We start from the raw sequence: 11687 nt of genomic DNA on the forward strand, positions 1-11687 counted from the left end.
GATTGGGATGAGAGTCATACTCAATGCTACTTACTTCGTACGAGCCAAGAGTTCGGAGGAATTTTTGATGGCCACATAAATCTAGGATCTCATTAGTGCAACTACCGCATCTCAAGCGATTCACTTTTCATAGGAACTTGTCATCCACGATGAGAAGTCACTTTTTGCTATTATTGCATGGGAAAATAGGAGAAAGGAGGAGACAAATTAAAAAAGGTTCATGTGGTTCGTTTGGACTGATCGAATGATCATGAGTTCCACACTAATTCCTAATTGAGCTAGCTAATCCCTCTCAACCAGAAAAAAAATCGGAAGCTGATGTCTTCCAGGAAGATCTCCAAGCAGCCAACTCATGGTCTAATATCCAATACTCGTGTCGTAAGACCAAAATGACGTCGTCTTGTTAATGATTTCCATGCTGGTAGTGCAGTTCAACAAAAAGATCCGCCGTATAACATACCGAAACAACTTGTGGATGAAATGATGTCTAGACTCAGGAATCGCCAAACGTGTGGCTCCCAACTTTCTTATTGTCTAGCCTCATGGTTTCATATGTATCTATCTCTTCCGGATTGTTTCTTTATCCAGAACCTCTACAAGCTGAAGAGGTTGGAATATATTGTACAAAGTTTTTCTCCCTGCACATTATTTATTATTTTAGTCAGGAAGATATGGAGATGGCCATGATCTCTTCCTTGGCTAGTTATCCTGTGAAGTATTTCCATGCATGGCAAACCAAAGCAGCGAAGACAACAGTTTCAGCATCAAAATCTACGAGCGTGCCCATCAAAGCAGTATGTATACGCCTCATTTTATATTCAACTAAAATTATATGACTATACATATTCGTTGCAATGATGATACCACATCAAACTTATAACAAACCAACGAGAATGCTTGTATTTCATCAATTACTGTATATTTTACTGATTTCCATGATGATACCCTACATTGCCCCATCGATTTTTGATTTTTTATTGGCCTGTTACAAGTTTAATGCAGATATCACCATTGCAACGAATATTTACTCTGCTTGTTTGCATGATTATTGATGCCCAAGTATTTCGACAAAGCATCAATGATTACATATAGGAAACTAATGCAAAAAACTAGCTTTAATAATATAAAAATTTTAAAGCACAATTCAGCGGTCCATGATAAATTCATAACAAAAAATAATTATATCTGATCTTTCTTTATAATGTATCGAGACTTCATTTCTGATTTCCATCATCTATGGCATCAGGATATTGTTACCATAATATTCTTGAGTTATCCTTGCTTCTTATAATTCAGTAGTTCTCCAACTTATGTATTGACCCCAATAGGAAATATATGAATTCCTGCAGAATTTTCATTTGTTTATAGAATTCATAGAACAGGATCTTTTAATTGTACCGTGCAAGCCAGGGGAGGAGAAAAGAGAGCTTGAAAAAGAAGGAAGCAAAAAAAAAAAAAAAGGGATATTAGTCAAACAAAGGCTTTGACAGGCTAAAACTTGGATCTTTTATATAAGAGTTAGATCTTGGGTTAGCCAAGCTGAGGTGCTGTAAAACTTTATTTACACTCATGCTAAAGATGAGGGAATCAGTAACAAGTAAAGCACCTTTTTTTTTCCCCCAATTTTTCTGGCCTAGCTCAACATAATCAATGTGAATCCTATATATGCAGTGAATATGTCACCATCCTTCTCATGCAAATCTAAGTAGAGTATTTTGACAGGTTTTCAATAGTTGTCGAACATGCCAAGGAAAAGGTGCAATTGAGTGCCCAGGGTGCAAGGTCTTCATTCTCACACTCTCCTTTCCAATTTTGAGAGTAAAGAGTAAAAGTATTAGGGTTATGGTTCATTTGCATGCAATATTTTTTCTTTCTGATTTCTGCTTCTAGTCTTTTAAAATACCAGACATTTTTGACAGTCACAGCTGTTTTCACTGCAACAGAAGAATATTTTTTATTCTTTCTTTAAAACAAAAAATGAAGAGAGGAGAAGAAGAAGATGGTTAATGGACAAGTTTGCTTGACTGGAAAATTTTCTGTTTTTTATTTCTTGTTCCGCATAAGAAGAAAGAAACATATCTCTAATCTTCTTATGTGACATCTGGTATATGTAGGGAACGGGAAAGAACAAGAAGAATGGCAATATTTTTGAAAGATGGAAGTAAGTTCCTTTTTTTCCTTTTTTTTTTAATTTTTTCTTCTATTTTTTTTAAAAAAGTATTCTTTTCTAATTTCTTTTTTCTAAAAGATAGGGCTTTATAGCGAAGTACGCCCTTTGTACAGTGTCTACCCCTCTAAGAAGTGTTTGTTTCAGGTGTTTTGATTGCCAAGGATTTGGCTTAAAGAGCTGCCCCAGTTGCGGCAAGGGGGGACTTACGCCAGAGCAAAGAGGGGAAAGATAGAACCCACATATTCGAGATAATTTGATGGCTTTATATGTATAAGTTTGTATAGATGCTTCTCTCATGAAGCTCTACATTTTTAGGAGTTATTTTCTTATCTCAAATCTATCATATTGGTTTCTTTTATCATTATATTGTATATAGATTCACAATACTATGCGAAATGGCACTTTTCTTCTATTTCTTACTATTTTTTCCTCTGCTTGACAAGCAATACAAAGGGACGGAGACGCTAATCCACCCAAGTAGACCTGATTATTTTAATAAGATTTAATCTTGTGGGATATACTTCATGGTATTGATTTTTTTTTTTTTGCCTTCATGCAACTGCTCATCCTAGTGCTAAGGATGTTTTTGCTACAAATAATGAGAGATCAAAAAAGCACTAAAGATTTTGTTGAAATATCCCCTCTCTCTCTCTCTCTCTCTCTCTTTCCCCCTCTCCTATTTCTCGATATTTTTCTTTTGTAAAGATGTGCTTCAACTACAAATACTTTGAATTTAATTTACAATATTTATGAGGACCCATACCAATATATATTTAGTTTAATATACATATACTTATACAAAATAAAGAAATTTTAAAAATACTTTCTTTATTTTTTATTTTTTTTTGTTTGAAGTTCTCGATCGTTGCAAATGATATGAAAGCAAATCATATGTATAAGTCATTTATACTTAATGATATTATAGTATGAGCTTATTTAGAATAGAATTTACATAAGTCAAAAAAATCTCAAATATATGTAGCCTTTTCGTTGAGACGTTGGTTTGTCACAAACATACAAGCAAATGCCATGGTGTATTTCGTTAATGTTGAGCTTGAGAGTAAAGTATTTCTATAATACAAATGTAATAGATGGCTTCCCGCATCGAAAAAAAAAAATATATATATATATATATATATTTTAAATAGAGGGAGTATAGATAGGGCTGTTACTTCTGTCTTAGAAGAGACGTTGGTGTTGTATGCCGGTGGAGATGAGAATGCAACAGATGATGCCACTATTCTTGACAGCTGTAGTCTCTTTCTGGATGGGCAAGTTTTTGCTTGCTAGGTGCCCAATCTCTCTCTCTCTCTCCCTGGTAGGTGTAAGATTATTGTGTTGTTTGTTAGATACCCACCTCCCACTACAGTGAAAATGATAAAAGGCGACGCTATAAAAGATATTTTACGACGTTAATAAGCGTCGGAAATAAGCTTTACGACGCTTCAAAAAGCGTCGCGAAAGCGTTGCCTATGTAAGAGTAGAGACGAAAAGTGCCGGTGCTTTTTAAAAGCGTCATAATATTTTCTAACGACGCTTTAAAATATCGTAAAATTAAATTTTACCGATACTTTTTAGCATCGTTAATGACAATGCGTCCTCCACTCTATCAAGACGCTTTTCGAAGCGTCGGCAGTTAAGTCACTAGCGACGCTTATAAGCGTCGTTAATCAGTCTATTAACGATGCTTATAAGCATCGTTAATTTTTTTAACAAAAAAAAATATACATATTTTATATACAAAAAAAAAAGAATACATACATTCCTATACAAAATTATATCAATTATTCAAATATAAACATGTACAATCACCACCATTCATACCAAAAGATATTATTTTATATAAATAAAAATAAAGTACTAATCGTCCATTACAATCAAGAGTTCAACCTAACTAAAAGCATACAGAAAATATAAGACTACAATAAAAATAAAATGATGTCAATCTGCAGGCGGATGGTCGTCGCTGTCTCCACGTGACGTGTCGCCGTCTCGACGGATGCCTGATGTACCAGAAGCCTACAAGAAACATATGAAAAGCTTGATTTGCATATCTATAAATAAAAATATATAGATCATTAAATTAATACAAAAATATATATTTAATAATATGTGTTTACCTGAGATGGGTCATACATCTCTAATAAAGATGTAAGCCGATCAATCTGTCCCCTCATGGCCTGCATCTCGGCACGGCTCTGTCGCATCTCCTCCATCTCAGTGGCACGATTATGTCTAATCTCTTGTATCTCCACCTCGAGTCTGCAGACGCGTGAATTCTAAGCATCTACTACAGCATGCTGCGTATATCTACTAACCTCAGATAACTGAGTAGGGGTGACTCCTACTCTATAATCCTTCACTCGACCGTAACGCTCTGGTCCCATCAACTCTGTGAACACCTCGGTCTCGATACGGCTCTACTGCGTAGATGCTGCGGACTCGTGATCACACTCCGCAATGAGAGATGTAGCCCTCTCCTGTATTTATTTTGAAAACAAGAGTTATACATTAATAGCTAACAAAATTAAATTAAAATTATTATAAAAAATAGAATATTAATAATACCGTACATATAAATCTTTCGACTCATCTCGAACAAAAGTACCATCCTGACGAGTATGAGTCATCCGATAAAACTCTATTTTATCGAGTTCCCTCCCATGCTCATCCAACTACACAAATAATTTCAATTTTAAACAAACAATTATAACAATTTAAAAAAAATATATGAGTATCATGATACAGACATAGTCCATGATACATAATGATATTAGTTATATAAATAGTTCAACATAAAAATTAGAAGTTAATTATAAAAATTTAAGAAACATACAAACTTCTGTCGGAGTCATGCATAACTCTTCGACCCTGATGTATGAGGAACAAACTGAGCTGCTCGTACAACTCTACTAATAGCAGAATAAGTCTGTAAAATAAAGTAAAGAACTTGTTATATGTATAATATATAATATAAATTAATATTTTTATAAAATATTTAAAAAAAAAGATAATGAGCAGATAATATACCTATGCCCTCTCGGAGAATCAATAATGAACCAACTCCATCCACTGATGAGGGGGTACATCAGAAGGACAATTCCTAGCAACCTCCTCCTCTGTCATACCTTGTCTCGTATAGTCCCTCTTCAATTGTGCTCTATATTCTTTCCATTTGCGGTTGAGAGACTTCATTACAAAATCATGAGTGGATGGAGGGAGAACAAACTTGCTCTATAAAAAAAAATTAAATGAAATAAATTATATAAGTGATTAATAATTAATATACAGCATGAACATTAATTCATTACTTCTATAACTCGGAGGAGCTCAACTTTGTACGTTGGAAGCATGTCATTCCATTTTGCATAGCCAACGGACATAGTTGAGGCCTCCGAGCAACAGTCCCCAAAAATGAAGTCAATAAGCAGGCAGCTTTCTTAATTGGCTGACCTAGTTGATTGCACTCCACAACAATTCTCTTGCCCTCATGCATCTGCCACACATCTCGTACTACTGTGGGTCCGTGTCTGGGGCGTACTCTCCCAGATCTGTCTACAAAAAATATATAGAAGTAACGATATCATAAATATAAATAAAATAAAATAAAAATAAAATTATATGAAAGACAATATATATCCTGCACGTGTATCTCATCATCTGGCTGATGAACAGAAAGATCGTGCTGTGCTGATGATGAAGAAGGACAGGACTCAGAATGCTGTGCAGCTGAACTGACCTCAGACTGCTGTGCTGAAGAAGACGTACCGACCTCTGTATGTGAAAACTGAAACTGCACACTAGCATATCATCTCCTGTGATGCATGATGTCACCTAGCATTTATATAAATAAATGATAGAATCAGTTAATATATGGAGTAAAATAATATAATAATTAATGTAAATTATATACATCATAAAGAATTATTATCAATAACAATCAAGCAATAGTATTTCCTTCAAATTCTGTCCTAACCAACATCGTCGTAGTATTTAAATCATCAGCTGGCACAAAATTGTAGGGCATACATTGTGTATAAGTATCATCGTCATCATCCTCCACTTGATTTTCCATATCATATAAGTCTCTAGGTTTTGTTTTGATGATAGTAAATCAATCTTTATCTTTTGTGTCTTGTACATAAAATACTTGACGAGTTTGAGATGAAAAAATGAATGGATCATCCTTCAATAACACACCAGTGTGTATCAACCTTAAAAAATTTACAAGTGTAAATCTATTTGCATCTTGTTTCCAACCTCTTGGTGAGTTTATGTCTACCCAATCACATCTAAACAATAGTACTTTAAATTTTTCATAATAATCTAACTCATAGATATCTTTAAGTGCACCATAATAGGATTTTCCATCTGCTTCCATCATAACACTGCTATTCTGTATTTTTCTAAATTTCTCCCGTTCTCTAGTATGAAATTTAAAGTTATTAATTATGAAACCGTTATATCTATTCACAATCTTATTAGGTCCTCGAGCAAGAGCTATTAGTTCATCTAAATTATTTCTCTCCATCATCTTTGATACCTAAAAAAATTGATATGAAGTGCTATTGAGTTATCTGATATTAAATATGTATCAAAAATTAATGTATCCTACAATTAAATATAAATCACACCTGATTCGAAAGCCATATAGGGAATAACTCGACCAACCATCGCTGTTCAATCCTTGTATTAGGATGAATGTTATGATTGGCTCGTCTCTGATAAATTAAAAATTTACTGCATAAAATATAAATATATCATTTAGAATATTATATCTAATATAAAATTTAAATCTTAATGTCATGCCTTAAATATACTAACCTGCAATGGTCAGATATTATGTCACTATGAAGTAACACATAACGATGTACTTGTGCTAAAGATTTTTGATCAAGTACAATACTTTCAACTCTTCCCAAGAATTTTCAAGCAGTTGAGAACTTATACAGTTCTGCATTCTCCACAAAGTCATTATGCCGTTGAGGTCGACTAAAAATAGTCTCTACACCTTAAAGATATCTTGAACAAAATGTCAAACATTCATCAGCAATATATCCTTCAGCAATCGAGCCCTCGGGATAGGCTCTATTTCGCACATAATCTTTAAGACGCACAAGATACCTTCAAAAATTAAATATTTATTAAAATATCGGTATGCTATTGTTTCTAATAAAATTATCAAAATATTTAAGGTTTGCAATAATACCTCTTAATAGGATACATCCATCTATAATGTACCGGTCCACCAACTTTAAATTCTGAAGCTAGGTGAATGAGCAGATGTACCATAATAGTGAAAAATCCAGGAGGAAATCCACTGGAATGGTGCATAACAAAAATTCAATTGGCTGTAGAAGAATTTTTAAGTAAATTGGTTGAACCTCAACTCATCTAAGAGGATGAAACATACCCTAGAAATTCTTAAGTACGTACGCAAACCAGAGGATAGGTGAAATCCGCTGGAAATTAGAATTATGAATAGGATCAATGCTCTTAACCTGTCACATAATAGGATCAATGGTCTAATTCTTGAAACTTTTTGGAAGACTGGACTTAGTGTACAATGAACTAACTGAACTGACAACGAAAGAAAGAAAGAAAAAAAGTAGAAGCAAATTGAACATAATAAAGCAATCATACACAGAAAACAAATCGAAGACAGAAAACGCAATAAATCAAGGAAAAGAAACGACAGGCAAACAAGCTCCGACGAGGTGATTAACGGGAGACTTACACCCAAAACTGTGAAAGCCAGGAGGCGGAGGGCTTCTTTCGAACTACGATCGGAGATTGTCGCATCGCCTTCACAAAACTCCTTTAGGAAGCAATCGAAAAGGAGACTCAACTCCAACCCATCGGGCCGGGGGGCGGGGGGGGGGCAGTGGGGTACGGCATCGGGGAGGGGGATGGTGGGATGCGGTCGGGTCGGAGAGGGGGACCGGGGGGTCTTTTGGGCCTGCGAAGACGGCCTCCGGGAGGGGGAAGGAGAGGAGGGTCGGTGGGGTGGCTTCGAGAAGGGCGGACGGTGCGGGTGCGGCATGGACGGATGCGGCAGCAGAGGGAAGCGGCGGACGGCGGTGCGGCATGGTCGATGGGTGCGGCACCGACGGTGGAGAATCGGCGGAGATGGGGGCTGGGAGGAGGAACGGGAGGAATGGATGGGAGGAGACTGCGGCAGATAGATTAAAGCACTGGAGAATGGGGGACGGATTAAACGAATCTAACGATGCTTTTTAGTGTCGTTAAATAATGACGCAAAAAAGTATCGATATTTTTTTTATTTAACGATACTTTTGCTAAAAATGTCGGCATTGACAATACTGAAATTTTACGATGCTTTTAAACATCGTTGAAAACACGATGCTTTTTAAAAGCATCGGCATATCAGAGTAATCTCTCGATGTTTTTAAAAAATATCGATAAAAAATAATGATTAATTTTTTTTTTATTATAGTGTTATCTTTTTTACGGTCAAAAATATATCCCACTGCTGCGGATTGTGACTAGCAATTGGCACCATGGTTCTGCATTTATAAGCTGAGATGTCAAATCTTAATTAATATATTTTCAAACTCCCAAACCAATACTAAGCGGAGGCATACGGTTTGGACTTCCATCGTTAGAGTCATACAAGCATTTTAACGTAGGGAATCTATCAGGTGAAATTATTGGTCAGAACAGGTCGGTCACATATATCTTAAATTTTTTAATAAAAAATTAATATATTATTTAAAAAAATAAAATTTTTTATTCAAAACAACAAAATATGTCAGCTAAGTAATCATAATTAACAATAAATTTTTTCTATTCAAAATTTTTAACTAAATTTGGATAATGATAAATTTTTTTTCAATAATAAATGATGTGTTGACTTCTTATTAGATGGTCCAAAATATATATGGTTGAATGGTTTTAACCAATAATTTTTTTTGCATCTACCACAATGGCTTCTTGATATGGCAGTCGATAAAAATTCAATGGATCATATGGCAAACAACTATAGCCAAAATGGTCGGATTTCACAAGATTTAGAATACACATGTTGGATAAATTTAAATTATTGTAGGATGATTTTCTAAGTTTTTCATAATTTTATTTTTGGTAAAGACCGTCAAATCATGCTTGTTATTGATAACATACTAGATCTAACTGGAAAACCAAAGCATGGGATTCTTATTTTAGTCTTTTATTTGGTCTCCTATCATATATTTGATGTTAGACTATCTCGAATCAGGGAGGCCAAGTTGGACACGACTTGTGTGCATGGTTTCCTTTTGGCCCAAGTTGGACACGACTTGTGTGCATGGTTTCGTTTAATGGACTGTTACGGGTGGAGGACCTTCGCATGGATTGGCTCGCCGAGCTAGCCCTGATGATGTAGCCGTTGGGACCTTACTGCACGATGGAAGATTACCGGAGCCAGAAATCGCCCATTTCTAAGTACTCTGCGTAAATGCTATCGCCTTGCTTCTTTCTCCCTGCAAGCCTCTCCTTCTATCTTTCCTTTACTCCTTTTTTTCTGCATTTTTTTTAATTACTTTACAAGCTTGTTCCTATATTTAATATAAATTTTATTGCACGATTAAAAGATTAACTGGGCCTTTACCTCTAGGTACTTGTGTTATACTTGGAGGTTATTTGGATGGAGCTGAGATCTATCGTACCTTAGGGTCTGCAAGGGGGCAATCTCACTCTCACGACAATGTCTAGCATACCCTAACTTGGGCAAATCTACCATCTTTCTGATTTCTATTTCCTCAAAAAAAAGTAATTATTTATATTATCTTTTAAATCATAATTCTTTAAGATTAATGATTCTTTTCATCCAGCAATAGGTGCGTGACGTACCCTGGAGGTGAAAGAAAATCGAGAAAAAGATTTAAACATTTTCTTTTATGCCCCCCACCAAACCGATTATCCCATTAAATTGATTGACAGTAAGAATTGCACCACCAATAATAATAATTTCAAATAATCTATCATAAATATGATCATTATTATATGAATTATCTATATAATATTTCGTATTGGTCCAAACTAATCGATACATTCTGTACCATATCGTATCAATGGAGAACCGGTTCGATTCAAGTCGGTATTTCAAAAAATAATCTGAACCGAATCGAATAGTATGGTACGGATCGATATGATGCAGTACGAAATCGATATGGTATGGTGTGATACGGCTTGATTTTTTTTCTTTTTTTTTTTTAGACTGTTGGATTAGATCTTTTAAATTTTTTATTATCGATATGAGCCAGTACGATACCGTATCGTACCGATCAGCAATCTATATGGGATTCGATACCAGTATTTAAAACTTTAATTGGCTATATTTAGATAAGTAATTATTAGGATAATATATAAAAGTATCACAAAAAATCAGATGTCAATGAGTCTCTCGAATGCTAAGCTGGCATCTAATTTAGCAGATAATTAAATGATAGATGCTCCTACATCTAACTCAAGAGAAAGAAAGATTAAAAAAAAAAAAAAAAATTTTCAACCACAATAGTCCTCCATATCATATCTTTCTTTCTAAGACCTAAATCCTCCTCTATTCGCCATTCTAACATTTAATTGCCCAAGTTTGTTGTTGCATTATCGGTGCTACTGCCAACCTTGCATTGGTGGCTCACCTTGGCTCTCAACCCTCATCTTCCTGCCGCTGTTGGGAAGCTCCCTCACCACTACCTTGGTCATCTTGATCTCCCTCACCCACCCATTTGCCTAATATCGGCATCCACTAGTCACCATCCGAATGGCTCCCAAGCTTTCTTAGCACCTTATTGCCTAAGCAATGAAACTATGGTGGCATCCTCTGCCAGGCCTTTCAAAATGAGCAAAATGAGAGCCAAAATAGAGCATAATCTTGAAGGCAGCCTTGTGAGCATCCTCAATAGTGACTGATGTGCTAGGTGGTGGCAAGTGAGCAGGATTGGCACAAAGTAACTAAGAGAATATATGAGAATCTGTGCGAGCATGTGTTTAATCTTACATTACTTATATACTAAATAGATTTTGAAGGAATAAAGAATCTAAATAGCATTTTCAAGCTAATCTTTTTGGATTATATCCTGGATCATGATAAACTCGTGTCAGTATGAGTCTTGGGTCATAACAAAATCCTATTAGTGTGAACCTAGCTCATGGCCTATGTAGGCGAGGAAAATTATAACATGAGCCCATTGGATTGACACAAGCTCTTTATAGTATTATATGATTAAATTTATGGTAATTGTCATTAGATTTGAATGCATTTGTATCTCTAATCTAATTCAACGAGGACATTAAGATTCAAACAAAAATAATATGTGAGGATCTATGCGGGTATATTTTAATCATACATCAGCTATACACTAAATAGATATCGAGTATTTATACAGACCTAAGAAATTTAAATAACATTATCTGACTAATCTTTTTTGAATGAAATCTTAAGTCATGACAGGATGTGATGAGGCTATAGGATTCAGTACATCTTCACCTACACCATCTATCTTCAGCCGTTCTT

The 11687-nt window shown here is 35.2% G+C and overlaps 1 protein-coding gene across 1 annotated transcript; it reads left to right on the top strand.

Annotated features, from left to right (window-relative positions):
- Positions 1-563: 563 nt before the first annotated feature.
- On the top strand, positions 564-2582 carry LOC105051713 (uncharacterized). The gene is made up of 4 exons (XM_019852814.3): positions 564-794; positions 1723-1782; positions 2115-2161; positions 2315-2582. The coding sequence occupies exons 1-4, from the start codon at positions 672-674 to the stop codon at positions 2400-2402; spliced, it is 318 nt and encodes a 105-aa protein (XP_019708373.1). The 5' UTR covers positions 564-671; the 3' UTR covers positions 2403-2582.
- The last annotated feature ends 9105 nt before the right edge of the window (positions 2583-11687 follow it).

The sequence above is a fragment of the Elaeis guineensis genome, chromosome 9 (genome assembly GCF_000442705.2).
Source record: "Elaeis guineensis isolate ETL-2024a chromosome 9, EG11, whole genome shotgun sequence".
In the NCBI taxonomy this organism is placed as follows: Eukaryota; Viridiplantae; Streptophyta; class Magnoliopsida; order Arecales; family Arecaceae; genus Elaeis; species Elaeis guineensis.

Coding starts and splice junctions, on each gene's coding strand:
- LOC105051713 (XM_019852814.3), top strand. CDS start 672: ATGGAGATGGCCATGATCTCTTCCTTGGCTAGTTATCCTGTGAAGTAT. Junction 795..1,722: donor CGAGCGTGCCCATCAAAGCA/GTATGTATACGC, acceptor GTATTTTGACAG/GTTTTCAATAGTTGTCGAAC. Junction 1,783..2,114: donor TTGAGTGCCCAGGGTGCAAG/GTCTTCATTCTC, acceptor TGGTATATGTAG/GGAACGGGAAAGAACAAGAA.